This window comes from Borostomias antarcticus (genome assembly GCF_949987555.1).
Source record: "Borostomias antarcticus genome assembly, chromosome: 12".
In the NCBI taxonomy this organism is placed as follows: Eukaryota; Metazoa; Chordata; class Actinopteri; order Stomiiformes; family Stomiidae; genus Borostomias; species Borostomias antarcticus.
In genome coordinates, this window is record NC_140245.1 from 18,969,736 (window position 1) to 18,992,059 (window position 22,324).

Below are 22,324 nucleotides of genomic sequence, written 5' to 3' on the forward strand. Positions count from 1 at the left end.
ACATTCACCGATGGTAGTGGCCGATGTTATGTCGCAACAATTATGGCTTTTTTGTTGAAAAACGTAGCCTACCCAGCTGCAGATTCGGAGAAGATCCATGACGTAACGTCGCAAACGCACATGTAGTTTGCTTTCAAATTAAAGTGGAATAAAAATGTCGGCCATGTGGTAATATTTAAACATCTCAGACAAAGATATGCGCTATGCAACTTGTAAAACTTGAAGTTCAAGTGACATGGGCTGCCTGGTGCCTTGCCTGATTCCTTTTTCGCCCTATGGCAGTAGGAATGACGGGCTCCGATCATCTTCATAATCCAGTATATCTGTAGACCTAAACTTTTTTGGATCATTAGATTACTTCATATTTCGTTAATCCTTTTATTTATTATAGTTATTCGGTGTATTTTCTTTATCTAGCCTACGCTGTGAGCTGTAAACAGTAAGTTGGCTATCCGTCTCAGCCGGCTAGATGGAGATGCAGTGCACGCTTGCCGCAGAAAGTTCCATTCCAGCTACACTGTGGATACTTCGTTTTGCTTTGCACAAAAATGTATAGCCTAATTTAAAAATATGATGCCAGAAATAGTTCACACCTAGATAAAGGTACCTATTATGCAAATTTGAAAATTGGTCACTTCATTTCTTTGTTTCCCTGGCACAAAAGGGGGAATAAAAATAAAATAAAATGAACATCGGCCGTATTGTTATTTTAAACATCGGCCCAGAATTTTGCAATCGGTGCATCCCTAATTGTTGGTATTGTTGTTTGGTCCAACTCACTGCTAAAATACATATTTTAAAGGTTATTATGAAAACGTTTGTGCTTATTCACATACGTTTCAGTCTCTGATGGCCCTGTCTCTGATTTTGGTTGACTAACATTAATCGTGTAACTAAGTTACACAGCTCAGCTATATGATTTGCATATAGAATCAATGAATGATGAATGAAACCATGTTGAGAGCTCTTCCCAGCTAACCCATTATTTTTCATGTAGCCTAGGCTGACCAATCACAAGAGGGCAGTCCCTCCCTTGGTATCCGCCCAAAATTGTCAATCAGATTTTCATCGAGCTCGTAGAATTGAACGTCGAGCAAGAGAGGCCGGTTCGCACGCGCAGAGCTACACTGCGAGCGCGCAGAAATCAAGTGCATGCGAGCAGAGTAGAACTGAGCACGAGGATAAAGTGTTTGACTAGCAGATACTCTCGCGCGTGGTGTCTCCATATGCCCGCGGCAGCCTGTATCACTCTCGGTTGTTAAATTTGTTCGCGAGGACTTACATCGTGCGAGTGCGCAGTTAATATCTGCGCGTGTGAAATAACATAATCTGCCCATGAGTGTGTTTTACGCGCTCTTGACTTTTGACATAAATGTGATGCCATATCGTGCCCTAATTAACAGAGTTTTTCAGAGCTACAGAACAAGCCAATCCGAAAAAACACTGTGAACATAGTAGTGGAAGTTTAGCATCGCCAGTTTGCTAAGATACCATGGTGGTGGATCGAGAGCAGCAGTCGGATTTGGGGGGAGAACAGGGATGTGGGGGAGAAGGTCATGGCGGGCACGCGAGCACCAGACCTAGCAGTGAAAAAGATGGCCATAGTGACTCCTCGTCAACTGAAGTACCAGGTGTGTGTGTGTGCGCCGTCTGCTGTTTTGCAATACTGACGCTAAAGCATAAGTTGCAAGTTGTTTCTGTAACTTCTGGGCCCAAGTGTTCATGATTTTGAGTCTGTATGTGTGAGTCTGTAGGACTATCTGCCCATAGCCTACTTTTGTGTGTGCACTGTGCGCGTGCGCACAGGCGTCATTCTTTGTGATTACCTAATTAAAATAGCGTTTCTTAACAAAAAAAATCCCCACTACACCACTGACATTATAGCCTTTAGTTAATCGTGCAGTGAGTTCCTGATTTGAATTATATAGCCTATTACTAATGTGTGATGTCAGGCCTGTAAGCCCCACTGCTGTGCAGTGGGGGCATTTGCGTGTTGCGTGATGATCAGCGCGCTTTGTGTGACTAGGATAGGCGTATTTGAAATGTAGCTAATGTCCATGTGGGCTTGGGCAAAGCGTTGATGCCACCTAGATCTAATGGGTTATTTACCACCTTAACACGACACTGGTGACTTTTTTTGTATACGTTTTTTTACGCTCCGGGACCTCTCAGAGGCTTTGGTTGCCTCCGTCACGGCAGCACTTTTTGCTCCGGCACCTCCAGATTTACAAATTAAGCACTGCCTATAGCCCTAAATGGCGCTATGCCATCTGCAATAAAATTACGGCCAACACAAAGTTAACGGGGATGTTTGACCTAATGTCTTAGTCTATATAAACCTCCCAATGCCAATGGTACAGAACTAAATGCCACATCTCATGTCAGGTACCGGTTTCATAGGAATAGAAGGCTATAAACATGCTGGTAGAGTGTAAAACAGTGTAGAGCAGGGGTGTCAAACATACGGCCCGCGGGCCAAAACCGGCCCGCCAGATGGTTCAAACCGGCCCACGAGACGACGTCCAAAATTAATAAAAAGGAACAGATATTCCAAATTTGTCCAGCAGAGGTCGCACTGACATAACGAGAGATCCGGAAATAAACAGCACGTGACAGCAACGCGCCCAGAATCATCTGGCAATCTTGCCTTATCGTTATTAAGCTCTTGTTGTCAAAATTACCCACGGTTGCACCGTCATTACCAAAATGTCTGTCAAAACGGAGAAAAGTTGACACAGAGTGCAGAGTTTTCCAAGAAAAATGGACTGATTCTTATTTATTCACAGAAGTGAAAGGGAAACCTGTGTGCTTGGTGTGTAATCAGTAAGTTTCAGTGCTCAAGGAATATAATATTCGACGCCACTATGAGACTCATCATGGTGAAAAATACAACCATTTGCGAGGACAACTGAGAATAGAGAAGATAAATGAATTGTTAGTGGGTCTGAAGAAACAGCAGTCTGTTTTTACCCGTAGCCGAGAGGTCAGTGATGCAGCGGTGAAAGCTAGCTACCTTATTGCTAACGAGTTAATGTTAGGATCCAAGCCATTTTCTGAGGGCGAGTTCGTGAAAACATGCATGCTGAAGGCTGCAGAAATCGTGTGCCCTGAAAAGCGACAGGCCTTTGCCAACATTAGCCTAACGAGGAACACTGTCGCAGATAGAATTTCAGATCTCTCGGCAGACTTGGACAGCCAAATGAATCACAAAGTCAAGTCATTTGTTGCATTTTCGGTTGCAATTGATGAGAGCACTCTGAAGAATACAGTTCTGTTAAAAATAACATTTACTGTGGTAATGTAATATTTAAAGACCATGAACATTGTGCAGTATAATATCAGTCAGCAGCTTCAGCACAAAATAGTTTGGTCTGGTGTAACTCTATTGCTCATGCACTGCTATCACTTTTATGGGTTTTTGAAATGTACAAATTTAATACATTTACAAGGCAGGGTGATAACGTTCTTCATAGCTCCCACTTTAGTTTGTGCATAGTGTGGTGAGTCAGTTCAGGTGGTCAGATGTGAAAATGTATCTACTGTACATTAAAATAAACAAGTTGTTTTAATCAAAGTGAAATGCCATTTTTTCAGTTCCATAGGCCTATCTGTGAATAAATGTTTTGTGCCTTTGTAGATCCACTGTGATCTGTGAGTTATAATGCACATATATAGGCTAAATGATAAATTAAGGCATAATATTGAAATATTGAAAAACAAAGGTAAAGATTTGGAGTTGACGTTATTTCTAGGTTATTTTGCTATTATTTTACTGGCCCGGCCCACTTGAGATCAGATTGGGCTCTATGTGGCCCCTGAAGCAAAATGAGTTTGACACCCCTGGTGTAGAGTGTAAAACCACTCTACCTATCCATCGCTGCCATGGGAATAAAAATTATTCCCTACCTACCCATGACCTTAAAGGGCAATGCTCGTTTTTGACAACCTGGACCTTATTTACGACATATTATAAGAAGTTTGACTCACCGAGATCACTTTGGTGTAGTTCGGAGGCCTGTAGAAGAAATTTAAAATCCAGCGCGAGCCAGTATATCCATGTAATGACGGTGATCGGGGCAGCGAGAATGCAGTTTCTCAAAATCTATTTTCGGCCGCTAAACGGTTGTTTTCATCAATCAGATTGGATGAATCGACAGTTGAGATTCCTCAACGCGAGGCATTGTTGTCGTTTTCAAATACGGGGTCTTTAGCCTCTGTAATATGATCTTTACACGCCTTTCCCCACTTGCTCCAGCACGCATGCGCACAGGCCAGCGCGCAGACTGGCTATTCTCCGGCTCACATTCTCTGCGCTACGATCGTTGTTGGTGCCGAGAATATTGTCATCGTCATTCGTCAGCAACAATCCGATCGTAGCGCAGAGAATGTGAGCCGGAGAATAGCCAGTCTGCGCGCTGGCCTGTGCGCATGCGTGCTGGAGCAAGTGGGGAAAGGCGTGTAAAGATCATATTACAGAGGCTAAAGACCCCGTATTTGAAAACGACAACAATGCCTCGCGTTGAGGAATCTCAACTGTCGATTCATCCAATCTGATTGATGAAAACAACCGTTTAGCGGCCGAAAATAGATTTTGAGAAACTGCATTCTCGCTGCCCCGATCACCGTCATTACATGGATATACTGGCTCGCGCTGGATTTTAAATTTCTTCTACAGGCCTCCGAACTACACCAAAGTGATCTTGGTGAGTCAAACTTCTTATAATATGTCGTAAATAAGGTCCAGGTTGTCAAAAACGAGCATTGCCCTTTAACTGACAACCAACTAGAAACAAACAATTTTTTTTAGGCCTAGCAAGCTAGGTAACGCTGAGAGGATAGTGTAGTGTCGCACAAGCTAACCAATCGCTAATCAGCGTCAAAGGTCACGCTAATGTTTGATTGGTCACAAGGTCAGCTCGAGTGTAGCCTGTGAGCTTACTGGAAACTCAGATCAATGTAGCCTACTAACTTGTGAATGGGACATTCGACTTTGGGGGAAAAACAAACATTTCCACAATTTTTTTTTCCACTCACCAATGCTCCCAATTATATTTTGAGGTCGCGCAGATTCAATTTTGCGTCGCATATGCACAATCTGGAGCTCTGCATTCACATTCCTAGTGTTAGAGATTCACATGCCTTTATTGCTCCATCTTTTGTAGATGTACACATGTGATACATGACAGCATCGTACTAAAGTGTGTTACAAAAGGCTCATGTCCGACTTCAGAGCCAGAGAAAAAAGCTGGATATCATACGCGTGTTTTACACAGCTTCAGTGCTCTGCATCAGAAACGTTGCATTCTGCACTGTTAGTAAGAGAAAACAATTTAAAGATGTATGTACTTAAAACACATCGACCAGTATCAAATTCTAATTACCCCTCAGGATAATCAGCTGAAACCAATCATCTTGCATAATAGCCCAAAATGAGCAGTAGTCTACTAGTAGAAGAGTCTACTACTTAAAGAGTAGAACTTTAATGGATTCTACAGCCCTCTTAGTGTGCAGGATGCTAGGAATTAGCTGTGCATGTCATGCAAGAATGCACTGCACATGTGATGGATGAATGCACAGTAGAGGGTTGAAATTCAACTGAATTTGCATTAAATCAGGTTATTTTAACCAAGATCATGCTGTTGTTTTTTCCGGGAATCGGGGCCTCGCCAGATCCGAGTATGGCCAGATCCTAGAGGGAGCGGCCTATTGGGCCGCCACTCCCCGAGGGTGTTCAGTTTAATCTCGGCTTGAGAGTTCGTCACACAACAGCAATCCTGTCTGGTGTTGGAATTATGGTTGTGAGCTGAGAGAGTCAAGGAGTTGTCCCTCCCCTTCTTATTGCCGACCGGCCGGGCTGTGTGACGAATCCTCAACAGTTAGTAGGGGGTAATTAGACACTAGGTCCGGGTCAATTGGCTACCAAACAGCATAAAATCAGAAAATAATATAGAAAATAAAATAAAAATTTGTTGAAAAAAGCTGTTATAGGCTACAAAAAAAGGTCAAAATTTCCAAAATTCCCGAGCATAACCGGAAAGTTTCTGGAAATTTACCGGAAACTTTCCGCCCCTTTGCAACCCTAATCGGCAGACATGGCTCATAGACAATTGGTGATCGGTATCGGCCACAAAAAATGTGATTGGGGCATCCCTAGCATGTCTCGATTTTGCGTGTTTTGCGCTCACAGGAATGACAAGTAATTTTATGGTCAAGGTCAACTACTAATCTGATCAAAACTGGCTAGTCTAAAAAATAGACAATGCTACTGACATGCAACCCGATTCCCATCGTCTTCAAGATCAAAATACATTTCAGTCAGAAAAGCACTGTATATTGTAGCCTACACTACGGCTATATCACATGATCATGATTCATTCTCGCACCCAGAGCTGCAGTCAGATGTCTACCCGCAAAAAATAATTGTGTTTGTTGCCAATATTTTGTATGTAAGATTAAGGTTAACCGGTTAGTATTTTCTTTGCCAACTAGCAGGTCTTCCATCATTGACGAGTCGGTTAATCGCGCTCATCCTAGATATCGTATGTCACATCACAATGTCCTCATCCATCCTTGATGGTTGTCAATCATTGTCGATGGATGATACCATCGTTCTATCGTCCAACTACTATGCAGACAAAGTTCCTACTCTGGTTCTGTCTCTCATACTATGTCATACTGACTTTTCTCAGTCTAACCCTACCCTTTGTTCAGATAGTGTACAGTAGTTCAGGTCTAGGACCAGATCTAGTGATATTGGATGGGCTTTCTCGTCAGAATAAGCCTTCCTTGGTCATATTACATCAGCACTAGCCTGGCCATGTTATGTCAGTTAGCCGAGCCTGGTCATGTTATGTCAGTTCGCCTAGCTTGGTCATGTTATGTCAGTTAGCCTAGCTGGGTTATAATAGTCAAGTATCTTGGTCATGATATGTCAGTTAGCCTAGCTTTGTCATGGTATGTCAGTTAGCCTAGCTTGGTCATGTTATGTCAGTTAGCTTAGCTTGGTCATGTTAGTACTACTAGCCTGGCCATGCTATGTTAGTTAGCCTAGCCGGGTCATGTTAGTACTACTAGCCTGGTCATGTTATGTCAGTTAGCCTAGCATGTTCATGTTATGTCAGTTAGCCTAGCTTGGTCATGTTATGGCAGTTAGCCTAGCTTGGTCATGTTATGGCAGTTAGCCTAGCTTGGTCATGCTACTACTAGCCTGGTCATGTTAGGTGATGGAGATGTCAGTTTGTCAATGATTTTTTCTCACTCACTACTAGACTACAGAAATATAACTGTACATCTTGTTGCCTGGCAACAGTCTCTGGAAATGTAGTCAGAGCAGCAGAGAGGGCCGAGCCTCCCACCACATACCAGCTATGTCAGATCAGTGTTACCATGACAACGTTACAGGCAAATAATTGATTCCCTCCGCTCAAGTTCATCAGTGATGCCTTGTAGCAGTAAGTGACATGCTTGGTAGCCTGCATAGTTGGAGCCATAGGAGCGGGTTAGTTTTAAGGGTTGAGTCTAGGCTATTCATCCGTTACCTGCAACATCTCCGTTACAACCAGGGGTGAAAATTAACCTTTTGGCTCACGGTGAGTCACCTGCCAAGGGGACTGTAGATGAAAAAATCTACGGGCCAAGTATATATATTTTTCAGATAGCCTTCCGAAATCTAGTCGCCAATTGGACATTTTATCTGCATTTGGCCGCTGGCAGGTGTTAATTTTCAGCCCTGGCTATGGTGGAGCAGAACACCCAGCCCTCGGCTTCTCTCTAAAACAGTGTAGTTATTGATGTCTTATAGGTGTTACAGGTGACCTGCCGTGGTACTCCTGCATGTGGATCCTCCAACTCCTCCTAATGACCCTCCCCACCAATCCCCCACCGTCCCCCCCGTCCCAGCACCCCATCCTGGAGGTCAGGGGTTCACAGGAACAGGAGGTCTAGACCTCTGATCTAGTGAGATGCAGCCAATCAGTGTCAGGTAGTGTAGCACACAGAGCCAGGATGCAACAGGGCTTCAGTAGGTTAAGGTAGGCATAGGGAGGGCTGTGGACTCTCTACTGCCCCCGTGTGGAACCATGTAGCCTAACACCTGTTCTGTTTATCTCAGCCCTTGTTGAGATAGCTCTGCATGTTAGTTGCTTTGGAGCCTGTTTTGATGTCTACCTCTCTCTCTTTCTGTTACAACGCTTCCCCCCCAGCAAGGACAAGTTTGGAAGGTTTGCACAGCTTTCTCACCTTCCCTGAATCTCAACCCTCCTCCACCCCCCCCCCCCCCCCCCTCCTCCTCTCGCTCTCTGCCTAGTCCCATGTTCCATGCCCCCCCACCCTCACCCCTCTGTGTTAATGCTGTACCCTACAGTAGCACAGCTTAAAGAGGTGGTCCACCCAAAATGCAACACAGCTGTAGTGGTAGCTTTAAGACAGCATGTCCAGGCCCAGGAGGTGTGTACGATGGCCTCTGTCTGATGGACTCAATGGAGAACATTTGCTTTAACTACAAGGTTACTAATTGATATCAACCAATTATTGGTAGCCTGTACGACTAGCTGTAAGGCTAGCCAATGTTATGATAAGCCTAGGCAGTAGCCTACAGGTCAGCCTACTTATGACTTTGATGAAACTAGGCTAGCTAACGTGGCCTCTTGTTAGCTCTAGTGTCTTTGTGTGAGATATAGGGTGGATTCTCTGTGTTGTCTCTCTCTCTCCCAGTCTGAGTAGGCCTTGTCCCTCAGAAGTCTGTTGCTAACCACCTGTATGTGTAGCTGAGCCGCAAGCTAATACTATGTATGTGTATCCCATAGCCCAGACACAAGCTAATGCTAACTATCTGTAGCCCAGACAAGCTAATGCTAATTATCTCTATGTGTAGCCCAGGCACAAGCTAATGCTAACTATGTGTATGTGTAGTTCAGACACTAGCATGTTTAGGCTACCTCAAACTGATCATTCTGACTCCACACCAAATCACATCAAACCCTTCTACCCTCAGTAGGAGCAAAGAGCTGGACTGTTTAATAAGAGGTGTGTGAGTTGGGATAGGCAGGGCTATGTGGAGCAATGATATAGTTAGTGTTAGAACTACTAACAGGCTCACGCCGGCTCAGGACACACCTAGGCTAACTTACAGCTGCAGTAAGGGGATAGGTGCTGGTTAGCTTGCCTGTGTCATTCTGTCCTTTAATTTTCATTTTGTGTCTTGGCAAAGTTGTCAACAACATGCAAAATGAAAAGCTGCCGCGTTGCCGTCGTGCTGTAATGTTACGTTGTCCTGCTTTTACGACCTATTACAAAGCTTCAAGCGTCCATAGAGAGGTGTTGTTGGTGTTGATATAGTCTCCTCAAGGCTGTGCATTTGTTGTTGTTGTTTTTTGTTGTTGTTGTTGTTGTTGCTGTTGTGGCCAGCCTCCATGTGTAGCTTCCCTGTCAGTGTGATAATATGTCTTATAACAGCTAAAAAGCAGATTTTAGCAGCAGATGGTGCTTTATATCAGCCTACATGCAGACACTCACTGCAACCTCTGTTCTCATGCCTGCATACAGCATCCTCCTCATTGCATAACACTACATCTCCCACAATGCATGTCTGCTTCCTCACCCTACTAGTGCTAGAGCAGTCACATCGAGAGCACCCCCCAGTGGAGAAGGGGTAGGAAGACAGGGCAAACCAATCTGCAGATGCCTCTGACTCCATTGGGACTTGCATGGTTTATAAAGAGAGCTAGAAGTTAAGAGAGATATACACACAGGGAAGATTCTTAGCAAGGGCTCTCTCTCTACCAACCCCCTCTTGTTCTTCCTCTCTGTCTCAATTTCTTTCTCTCTCCTGCACGTGCTTGTCCTCATTATCTCTCTCTCTCTCTCCCTCCCTCCATCCTCCAGCTGTGATCATCATCTTGGTAGTCATGCCTGTGTAACACCTAGTCCTCCATCACACTAACACACACACATGCTGTATGTCTGCTGTGGCTGTACCATGTTGATCTCTCCTCTGCTCCCCTCCCCCCCCTCTTCCCTGTGCAGGCATGCGGCGATCCCAAGGCCAAACCCTCATACCTGGTGGACAAGAACCTGGAGTCAGCCGTCAAGTTCATTGTTAGGAAGTTCCCTGCTGTGGAGACCAGGAATAACAATGTGAGTCCCGCCCACTAATTTCCTGCCACACAGGAAGCAAGAAGCTGTCTTGTACCATTGTCATCATATTAGTGTTTTTGTTTGGTGTGTGTGTGAGTGTGTGTGTGTGTGTGTGTGTGTGTGTGTGTGTGTGTGTGTGTGTGTGTGTGTGTGTGTGTGTGTGTGTGTGTGTGTGTGTGTGTGTGTGTGTGTGTAAAGGAAAATTATGATCACATAGTAATACGTTTGATTGAGACGTGGTTCTTATATTTGTGTGTACTGTGTCATATATGTGAGACCTGATGCCATATTGTGTTGAGATGCTACTCAGACTAGCTTTGCTGTGTTTGATCATGTTGCTAACTGGCTCAGTACAATGTACAGCTTCATCATATTTAACTGTCAAACGGTCCCTTACGTTGTTTTCTTTGTTTGTTTGTCTTTTTTCTATGTTTTGTTTTGCATGCTTAACTTGGCTTTTTCTGGATTGTTCTTTTTGGTAAGTTTGTACGATTTGTCCTATTTTGCTTCGCTAAGCTTCGCTTCCTATCGGTTTGTGTAGTGGAACAGCTTTAGTTTATCTGATCTGCTGAATCCCACCTAGACCAAGCAACACACGACCTGCAACCCATGTCCCCCCTCCCCGTCTCTTATTGGTCAAACTATCTGCCTCCCCGTCTCCTATTGGTCAAACTCTCCCCCTCCCCATCTTTTATTGGTTAAAGTAAGCATCAGTGTCATTCTGTTTCAGGTGCTGGATTGCTTGGTGTAGGATGGTTGGCCTGTAGACCTGCTGTAACTGCAGCGTTACAGTAGCTCCTTAGATACAACCTAGATTAGAGTGAAGCAGTAACCTGGTGACTGTGTGGGCTATACACTGTATGAGTGTAAAGCTGTGTTTGCAAGGATCACAAACATGTTGGTCAAGGCTCCCAGTTGTCTGGAGCTGCCTGCATGTTTTTGACCCTCACAATAATAGCCTAATATGGGGCTTCCTGGGTGTTCTCTGTTCAAGATGACCCTCCTGAAGTGACTTCCTAACTAACCTGGCCAATGAGCACACATGTAGCTGCTCAGCCAACATGCTCACTAGCTATCTTAGTGTGTAGCTGCTTAGACAACCTATCTGTTAGTTAGCTTAGAGTGTTGTTGCTAAGACAAACACATACCTGCTAGCTATCTTGGCATGTAGCTGCCTACACACAACCTATCTTCTAGCTAGCTTAGCATTTAGCTGCTAAGACAACCTATCCGTTAGCTAGCTAAGCTTGTAGCTGCTAAGACAACACCTGTGCTCCAGCTAGCTTAGCATGTAGCAGCTTAGCCAACACCGGTTCCCATCTAGTTTAGCTTGTAGCTGTATAAGAGTCCTCTTGCTAGCTTAACATAATACATTCTACTGTATGTTACTGGCCACTCCATGTCTGCTCTGAGGTCATTAACTTATATCAACTTAATGTTGTACTACTAAAACACTATTAGTGTACCAAAATCAGACTGCAAGGTTCATGTCCAGTATCCTATCAGTCTGCTATGCTATATCCTGTAGCCTATCAGCTCTTGTTGACTCGTATCCTGCTGATCCTTACTGATGATAATTTCATCAACAGTGCTAACACCTCCCAGCCACCAGAGAGGGCGTTCATTCTCCCTTCTGCCCAGACTCTAGAGACATGGACCTTGCAGGCTGTGGTGACTAGTTACACTAGACATGCCAGCTGGACATGGCTCTAGCATGATGATATCAACATATCATGCGGTCATGCTACATTCAACATGTTATGAGGTCCTGTGACATGGTGACTGGACATGTTACCAGGTCATGGCTAAGTGACATGACTGTAGGAAGATTCTACCTGGCTCTAGTCCTGATGTGTCTCTGTCTACAGCAACAGTTGGCCCAGCTGCAGAAAGAGAAGTCTGAAATCCTGAAGAACCTGGCACTCTACTACTTCACCTTCGTTGACGTCATGGAATTCAAGGTCAGGCTCCGCCCACCGTCATGGAGGGAACACAACATGGCAATGTTGCTTTGAACGTTGTTTTGAAAATTGAGTGAAAGTAATGTAGATGTTGTTTGAGCATTGTTGTGGATTGGGGATACCATCATAGGAAAGACTGCTGTGATTTGTGTTGACCCGGTATTGCAGTGCCTCCAGGAATGGTGCACCCTCTCTCTCTGTGTTAGGGTGGCTGTGACTCAGGAGGTAGAGCGGGTTTCGCAATGACCACAGGGTCGGCGGTTCGAATCCCAGCTCCTCCTCTCTCCACATGTCGAATTGTCCTTGGGCAAGATATTGAACCCCAATTTGTTCCCAATGAGCAGGCTAGCACATTGCATGGCAGCTGCTGCCATTGATGTGAATATGTGTGTGAATGGGTGAATGAGAGGGCATTGTAAAGCGCTTTGGATAAAAGTGCTGTATAAGTGCAGTCCATTTATCATTTACCATAGGTGTATGAGAGAACCGACGAGTGACTAGTATATGTACATGGTTGTGTTGCCTCTCATCCCTCCCACAGGACCATGTCTGTGAACTGCTCAACACTATTGATGCCTGCCAGGTCTTCTTCGACATAGTAGGTCTTCATCTCTCCATTCAGCAATTTCCATAGCAGACTGTTATACAGCGTTGTCTCGGGAGCTGAATCTTCCTCCTCCTCCATTTGCAGACGGTGAACTTCGACTTGACCAAGAACTACCTGGACCTGGTGGTGACCTACACGACCCTGATGATGCTGCTCTCCAGGATTGAGGAGAGAAAGGCCATCATCGGCCTCTACAACTACGCCCACGAGATGACCCACGGCGCTAGGTACTTCTAGCTCGTTAATGCTAACAAGGGTCTTTAGCATAAACTGGTGCTAGGCAATGCTAGCCCACTAATGCTAGTTCCAGTCTATGTTGATGTCACCACAGCTGAAAGCGTTATTATGGGGTGTGTTGTGACGGTGTGCTGTGTTGCGGTAGCGACCGGGAGTACCCCCGGTTGGGCCAGATGATCGTGGATTATGAGAACCCCCTGAAGAAGATGATGGAGGAGTTTGTTCCCCACGGCAAGGTGAGCAGCAGATGGAGCTAGAGTACACTAAGGCCTGGATTACACTAATACCTGTTTGCATGGCTACGTATTCGAACCACGAAAATGATCTGCCATTACACAGGCATTTGGGCACAAACACTACAACGCAGCTCTGGATTAGCCCGAATACACAGCTCGGGGCACAGTCAGGAGGTGGAGCTACAGAACATGCCTCCACGGTTCCCGCCCTGAAGCATACCATTTAGATTTGCCCACAGCTTCGCCAGCTTCGTTGCACAGGCCTTGTTGCATGCCACATTTTTGACGTAGGAAGGATTTTATAGAAACTGAAATGATACTTGTTTGTGATCGTTATCAATTGTTTTAAATCAGTGAATCAATCAATGTACTCCACGAAAAAGGCCAGTTATAAGTACAACATATTTGACACTAGTAATAATAATAATAACAATAATAATAATAATATAAATATAGCTGCAAGCAGCAATGTGAGGGCCAAGCAGGACGCGCGACCAGCGCATCAAAGACAACAAGTGAAACATGCCATAGCCGCATTCGAATCCCTACTGCAGTTTTGAAAATCAGGCATACAGTTCAGAATAAACACACTTCTAACTTTGACAGGTTGGTGGCGCTAGAGAGTTCGAGTTGTCGACATAGACTTGGTGACAGGGGTCACGGGACTGTCCCCAATGAGTGTGCTAAATGTGGTTATGATACATTAAAATGTTACTGAGATATGACCACACTTCCTGTTTGGCGGCTTGGACGCCAAATTCGATTGGCTGTAGCGGGCGAATGCCTTTGACAATCGAAAATCCCTGTAAGACTTTTGTGGAAATTGGTCTAGAGAATGTGTACAGCCAGTTTCATGTAGATTGGTGAAAATCCCTAGGAGGAGATACATTTTAAAATACAAAATGGCGGGAAATCCAATTGGTGGAAAATGACATGGGGTGCGATGAACTCGGCACGAGCCAGGGATTCCAACGGTACTTAAAATCAGTCACACGGGTCAAAAGTTGTGTGCCTAAACGCACTTCCAACTTTGACATGGTGGTGGCACTAGCGGGTTCGAGCTGTCACGATGACACTTGCTGACAGGGGTCATGGGACTGTCCCCGATGAGTGTCCCAAATGTGGCTTTGATACATTCATAATTTACTGAGATATGACCCCATATCCTGTTTGGCGGCTTGGACGCCAAATTTGATTGGCTGTAGCGGGCGAATGCTTTCGAGAATCGAAAATCCCTTTTGTGGACATTGGTCTAGAGAATGTGCTCACCGAGTTTGGTGCAGATTGGTCGAAATTCCTAGGAGGAGATAGATTTTAAGTGTTTTTCACAAAATCCAAAATGGCGGGAAATCCAATACGGTGGAAAATCATGGCATAGGGTGCGTTGACCTTGGCTTGAGCCAAGGAATCCAACGGTACCTCGTTTTTGAAAATCTGCCTTACAGGTCAAAAGTTGCGTGCACAAACGCACCTCCAACTTTGACACTTTGGTGCAAAAGTCTGGCGTGTTACCACGGCCAATCAGAGTAAAGGCTCACTCTTATTGTGCTGGTTTAGCATTGGAAACATTGAAACTGATGTGTCCAGGCAACAAGATCTATCTTAATGTATCAGACATTATTTCATGTCATTTAAATTCACAGCTATTTCAGTGGCATGACTAGCTTCCAGTAGCTACCAGTCCTGAACAGAAACAAGCCAGCCACGCACATAAGCCAGGCTGGATAGGAAATGCCTATGTAAACTGTAATGTTAGATAAACATGAAACTTCACTTACCTAAGCAAAAGGGTCTATTTAAACTAACGCGTTCTGTCCGAGTGAAATTATTTTTCCGAGGTAGTCTTCTTCTGTGGTGGTGGCGGTGTTTTGAAGCTTCAAAGAGACCGCCACCACCACAGAAGAAGACTACCTCAGAAAAATAATTTCACTCAGACAGAACGCGTCTAAATAAGTTATTTAATGGTAGCGCTGAGGCTACAAAACCCAGCATTTGTTTAAATAGAATCTTTTGCTTAGGTAAGTGAAGTTTCATGTTTATCTGACACTTGTAAATTTGAGCGCCTCTCCTAAATAGGCCGACACCGATTTATTTTGACGGCGAAGTGAATGGAGGGTGAAAGGACTGTTGTCTGGCATGAGCGAGCATGCGACAACAGGACTGAAAAGGGCTATGCTATGGTGTGTCCTAAAGCTTGATTAAGTTCCTCCAGGATGTTATTTTCTTTGAGAAAGTCAAAGTTTATTTGTACTGAGACTATTTTCACGTATCTTACTAGAGGTAATACTGCCTCTAATTTATGTTATTTTGTTATCGAAGAACAGTGCGAGTTCTTCACATTTTGGTGCTGAGAGCTTCAGCACTGCCATTAATCGACCATGGGGAGATTCTGTCAGCTGACCTGTTTTTTTTTTAACCTTTAGTGGAGCAACGGTATCTAAAGCAGTTGACAAGGTACTGTGGAAGTTTTGGACCATCTAATTTAAAGAACATTCATAGCTGCATAGCTCAAATGGGCTCATTATATTGGCAAACTGTGCTTCAGCCTTGCAGTCTGGGAATCTCTTTTGACCTAAGGTTTCTCTTTTGGTCTTTGTTAAAGTCGCACAGAAACGGACGTTTGAGGTCATCTAACTTCCGTAGTTTGACATATTTCTGACGCAAACAAGCTATGAGGGTGGGACATATGTTTAGAGGAATTTGATTGGAACATTGACAAGTGGACGGGTTTTAAGAACTTTAGACAGATTCGATAGAAGGATAGCGTTGATTGATGGGTGGATGTCGTGAGATTATTGGCCTAAAATCTAAGGTACCTGTTGTCGTCATTGCATGTGACCTACCGTTTTCCAGGAATAAGAGATTATATACTTTGATATAAGATTACAACAAAAGTAGAATTTTGTAATTTTTTTGGCATACATTGTTGAATAGGTGAACACTATGACCAATTATGTGAACCAAAATGGGACAGTGCCATGTAATAAGTTAGATAACTGGCTATGCAGATTCCAAGAAAGATAACGATAGCTAGTTAGCTACCTTACCAGTCTAGTAGAAAAGTAGCCATGTCACCATGCGACTTTATCCCATGAAACTCCATGAACTCCGTCCAACGAGCAAAGTCTGGCCCGATATCTATCCGACTTTTGCTCCTTCTTCGGTCACTGAGCTTTTGAGATTCGTATCACACGGTTCGCTGAGGCTCAGGCGGAGAAGCAGGACAACGAAACTTTACCAAACGTTTAGCTGAAAAGAGTGAGCGGAAGTGGACGGAAAAGCTGCCGTTTTATAGTCGCACACACACTAACCAACATCTATAATGCTGCTAATTCATCGAAGTATAACGTTAGCTGGCTACTGCTAATCTCACAGTGGTGAAGCTAAAATAGTACCTGGCAATCCAGCGTGCTATCAACGCTGTAATACTATTGGCTGGTATGATATCAACAGAGTGTCATTGTCGGGCCGTCAAAATTTCATAATGTAATAATTTCAGACAAAATATATATTTTTATGGAAAAGCAATACTTTTACTCTGCAGCCTTCGCAAAGCCCTATGGATGTATTCTTTTTGAAAAAATGTTTATTTCAAACCACATTTTACATATCCTTTAAGAAAAAGTTAGGAAGAAATTTCCTCTTAACTCCACTTACGAAGTTCCCGGGACAATTCTAGGATTCCTGAATGTTTTCTTATCTGGGATTTGTTCTTATCTAAGAACAGGATTTGAGAACGCAGAAATGCAGTCGTAGTTAGGCCAGATTGGAGTGCGCCCATGTTCGCAAGGGCTGAATTTATGAGAAATCCGGGGTGATTGCCTTCACATCAATTCTACAGACATCCTAGGCTTGAAATAATAATAATAAATATAGCTGCTGGCAGCAATAATGGGGCCAAGCGCAACGAACGCATCAAAGCCAACAAGCGAAACACGTCATAGCCATATTTGAGCTCTGCATGTGAGTGTGTCACCTGACCAGGTGAATCAGGTTAAATTCATACAACAGCAGCATCATCACCATGATCATCATCATCATACAACTGCAATCACATTCAATTAATCTGACGGTGTCAAGTGAGAGTCAGGTCATTTTTAGCATCTCATTACATTTATTCTATTTTGGTACATATCTTTTAGGACCTATTTCTCTGCAAGTCTCAGTGCGGTGATTTCTTGATAATTCAGTCTATTTCAATCTATGCCCACCCCCACTACACTTGGTGTAAGCTCTGTGGGCTACTGCGCTCTCCCAGGATGAAATGTTTAGGCTAAAGGCCTCTCCCTGGTTGAAGTGTGTAAGCTATAGACGAATCCCCTCTCACAAAGCGAAAGGTTATCCTCTCCCTGGATGAAGTGGGTAGAATGTAGGCTACTACCCTCTACATGGTTAAAAGTGTGTAGGCTAATAGGCTACTACCCCTTTTCCTGGGTGAATATGTATGTAGGCTATAGCTCAAATCAAATCAAGCTTTATTTTTATTGCACATTTCATACACAGATTCAACACGATATGCTTTACAGGGAGCAATGGGAGGGTGGGCATAGGTCCTACCCCTACAAGTTCCTGAGGGAAGAAAAAAAAAAAAAAACCTGGGGGCCAGAAAAGTGAGCTGTAAAAGTCTTCCCTGACTTCTCTCAACGAGACAATCGAGCAAGGTCCTGGAAAATGTGTGTCTATTGGCTAAGAACATACAGTATACAGAGCAGTAAACTTGGGCTCAATACTTCATAAGAAAGACATGACTAACAGCAGAGTTCACAAATAGTTACAGAGAAGTTGCCTGCATGGTAGGCCATTATGTGTTAGCTATCCATGTAGTCTCTAATATGAAATTTAATTGAATTATATAACAAAGCACAGCAAGCACTTAGCAGAACAGGTGCATAGAGAATGCTGCAAAGCAGAGGTGGGGTCATTAGGTGGACTGTGGCTCCTGGAAGGCCCCCTGCCTCCTTGTAGCTGATAAGTTATGGGGGGTTGCAATTGTATCAATTAACAATGATTTACATTTGAGGTGTTGAAATAGGCCTAGCCTACTAGGCTACTAATGACTTTTGTGGAATGTTTAAGAAGTCTCAAAGTTAAAATATGGTAATTTTCATCCAATTAACCTGAATGATTACTGTCAAACTAAAATGGAATTCATGTGCATTCAGTTGTAGTGATCTTGTTTATTTCAGAATGAATTAGCTCTTTTTTAATATAAGAAGAGGCAACACACATTGGTTTAACGCTTATAACGACATCAAAATGGAATCTGATGATTTTGCGTCCAATGACAAAGTTGTAGAGAATGCCATCAGCTACCCACACAAGCAATATGAACCCCATCTGGCCACAAGGGGCACTACAGCAATCGATTGCATTTCAGCCATTTTAAAGCATTTTGGCCTGTTATAGCACCACCCTGTGGCAAATATGCTTCATATTGCTTCAATTACCTTTAGATATGCTCTGGTACCACTCTACTAGGTTTTGGAAAAATCGGCTTGGCGGTTAGGCCTAAACAGGAAATGAGCTCTCTAGCGCCTCTCGTTGGTTTGATCAGGCCAATAATGCAGGCCAAACCTCTGGTTCTGTATAGGGACCTGCCTACAAATTTATATGGTGTTCTGTCCAACCCTTCAGAAATTATATCCCTTTATGTGAAAAGCCACGCCCTCTGCGATTTCCATTGGCTCATAGTGGCTGTTAAATTCAAATTTTTCAACTTTTGCCGAGATGGGATTTTAGATATTCATTGCTAGATTATATGTACCGAGATTCATGTAGATTGACAAAACTACCTAGGAGGAGATCGATTTTAAGCGTTTTTCAAAAAATTCTAAATGGTGGAAAATCTATATAACCGGAAGTTATGGGTCCTTGAGGCAAATTTGTTCATCATGAGGAGAGATATATGTGTGCAAAGATTCATGTCTGTAGGTCAAATGGGGCCTGAGATATGCTTGTTCAAAGTTTGCAACTTCAGTCGGCTGCTATAGCGCCCCCTTTTGGCCATTCAATGTGAGACTTGCTCCATGGCTTCGTAAGCCTCTTTGTAAACCCATAAGCCTCTACCACTCTGCAAAGTTTTGTAAAAAGTTACCAATCGGCTATAGGGCCTGCCATAGACTCCCATGGCGGAAAAAGAATAATAATACTACCACCAATTACAATAGGTGCCTCGCACATTCGGTGCTTGGCCCCTAAAATAGCCATGATTCTACGAGGCATCGTGGTGTTCTAAAATAAATAAAAGCACTACACAAAGACTGCAAATGGCAGTGAATGAATAAATAAGCAGTAAACTCAGTCGCTTTACTCAGACTCAGCACAACAGCACTTTATATTCCATAGTTGTCAGAATGGACACATCTACATTCTGTAAATAAACGTGAATATCCATAACTAAAATATATCATATGGGCCTACATAATATAGATAGGGCATATCAAGATCCACAAGTAGCCTACTCATGCATTTAACTTAACTGTACAATTTAATCATCTGCTCTCAGCACATCCCATCCCTTTCATGTAGACTATATATTTTTCATTTTGTATTAAAAGTCCATATACTGTCTTGTTTTTTTCTATTGTTATTTGTATTGGTTTTCCGGCAGGCATTTTTCTTAGGGTTGGTCTTATGAAGTTCGTAAGAAGACATTTAAGAAGACACTTAAGAAAATGTTCAGGAATGAGGTCCATTCTTCTTATTAATATGACTTTTTAGGTCTCCATTCAAGATTAATCTATCATATCTAGTGATACCAATTGAAATCAGCTCTAAGAATTCCTGTAGAAATATTGATGAATATCTTGGTGGCCGATATAATATAATGATGTGCACTGATAATTCTGTTTTGAGATCAAGAACAGGATATTTAAACGTATGTAAGTTCACCCAGGTCAATGTCCTTACAAACAAACTGACCAGAGAAAACGGCTGCAATCCCTCCTCCTTTCTTGTTTTGTCTAACTGACTGATAAAAAGTCAAGTTTGGAGGACAAGCCTCTATCAGTGTTGCTGCGCCTGTAAAGTTGTTTAGCCAGGTCTCGACTAAAAACATGCAATGCATACAATACAATTTGTTTTTATGTTATCAGATCATTAACCAAAAAAGATTTGTTAGACAATGATCTGGCATTAAAGGAGCTAATTTCAGCTGTAACGTTTCTGTGACAGGACAGGAGACTGGCTGAACACATTTAAGATTACTGAGACAGGCACCAGATGGTCTGTGATATCTACAGTGTGTTTGACCATGCCACTGGCTGCTTAAGATCGCCGGTATGTTTAAAGGGGTAGCATAGGATCTTTCTAATTTCTGGTGGACAAGTGAACGATGGTGTCTGTGGTTATTGGTGTGCAGTAGTTCATCAATTTGACTGCGCTTCTTCTCTCCTTGATTGGTGAGTGTGGTGGAGGAGTGGAGGGGCATCATTGGGTTACTGGTTGGGACGGAGACATCCTCTGAGTGGTATCTTCCATGTGCCTTGGGGAAGAGGGTCGTTGGGATCCCTTGGACAGAGACATCCTCATGGCCTGGGTGATGTAAGTGGCCGATGCCAGCCATGTATTCAGGTCGAGGAGCCTGCTGAAATATTTGCTTCCTCTCCCAAGAGTTGGAATGGGGCCTGAGATGAATATTTTCTAATTGACATTGAAAATAATATATTTTCTAATTGACGGACTCAATTTCTCCAGTAGCAGGGAGAAGTCTCCTTTCAGGATCTCAGAGCCAGTTTTCCTGATCACAATGTCATAAGACCCAGCGTGGATGATGATTCTCACATCACTTGGATGTGTAGAAAGGATAACTGATAGCAGTTCTGTTAGTTCCCTGACAGATGTCAGCCATGGATAGATTTTCAGTGTCTGCCATCCTTACCTGCCTGGTAATAGAGTCCCCAATCTGAATAGTGACTGGCTTATCTGGTGTGGGGTTAGCACTGTTTCTTCTATTTCTTGGGTTTTGGTTAGGCTCAATGCTAGCGGTGGTGTGATTAACCCTGGTTCAGCGTGGTTAATATTGTCACACATTTCGTTATTCAGAGCTGAGGTGTTGGAGCGGGTGTTTGTGCCCTCTTATTTAGTTTCTTGCTGGATTTGCCTCTATGGCGGACAATGTCAACCCAGGTCTTGGCTGGAGTTTATGTTTCTTTCGGTATTGAGCCGTAGCTGTGCCAGTAAGACACATCATTAGGAACGGCTGTTTTGGGAGCCCCCGTAGCTAGACCAGTGTCTTTATCTAGGGTCACACACATCCAGGGATGCGTCTCAGCCAAATTGGCGGTGTTGAGATGCTTTACATTTGGCCCAGTCCTGTGTATAGGTTTATTTTGGCGGTGTTGTTCTACTATTCTCTTGCACTGTCACTTTTACTGTATTTTACTGTGTTGCTGTGTGTGTGAAGCACTTTGTGATCCCTATCTGTGAAAGTTGCTATACAAATAAACATATTATTGTTATTATTATTATTATTATTATAAAAATCTCTGTCCGTCAGCATTTGGTGGCTCAGCACCTTGTGCGATAGCAGCTGCAGCTGTGTCAATGAATTTCTTATCCTCCCGTATTTGGAGCAGCGTTTCAATCTTCTCAAGCTGTGATATCATCTCACGCAGTTGCTCACATTCTGTGCAGCTCACCAAATGTCCTGGGTTTGGAGACATTGCTTTTGCAGAGACATATTGTTGTTTGAAAACACCAGCTCCAGTACTCTGTTCCAGCCCAACTTGGGGGGTGTTGACTTTCGTTGTCTTTTATTATTGTCCTTATTCAGCTCTGCGTTGTTTTTATTTCAATAAAAGACGGCCCCCAATCTCACACAATACCACACAGTCCAGTGTCCCTTTTCCAGGTGTATTCCAAATGAATCACTCCAACACCGGATTTGAGCGACAATCAAAAGCTGTTTATTACAGAAGGTTTTTAGCATACAGAAGACGATGGAATCTAGTCTAATGTTCAGCTGACCCGTCTGTAATGGCTGTCTGTCCCAAATCAAAGCATTGGTCTCGTTGCAACGTTCTTATGGTTTGAGTCTTCACCGATAAGACTGTTCGTTGTTTATGGCCTTGCAGCCAAGCCTACGCCGATAGCCTCGGCGCCCAGGTCTCTCTCTCTAACCACAACAATTGCTGTTTGGCACAGAATGT

At 43.5% G+C, this 22,324-nt stretch overlaps 1 protein-coding gene across 2 annotated transcripts in view; it reads left to right on the forward strand.

Annotated features, from left to right (window-relative positions):
* The window catches only part of nckap1 (NCK-associated protein 1), an 84,788-nt gene that overhangs the window by 37,022 nt on the left and 25,442 nt on the right, over positions 1 to 22,324 (forward strand). Inside the window, exons 2-6 of one of the 2 annotated variants that reach the window (XM_084446697.1) lie at positions 10,024 to 10,134; positions 12,003 to 12,095; positions 12,637 to 12,693; positions 12,787 to 12,929; positions 13,085 to 13,175. In XM_084446697.1, coding sequence (XP_084302823.1) covers positions 10,024 to 10,134; positions 12,003 to 12,095; positions 12,637 to 12,693; positions 12,787 to 12,929; positions 13,085 to 13,175 — 495 coding nt within the window. The remainder of the gene's footprint in view (positions 1 to 10,023; positions 10,135 to 12,002; positions 12,096 to 12,636; positions 12,694 to 12,786; positions 12,930 to 13,084; positions 13,176 to 22,324) is intronic. The other variant, XM_084446698.1, reaches the window with a different exon arrangement.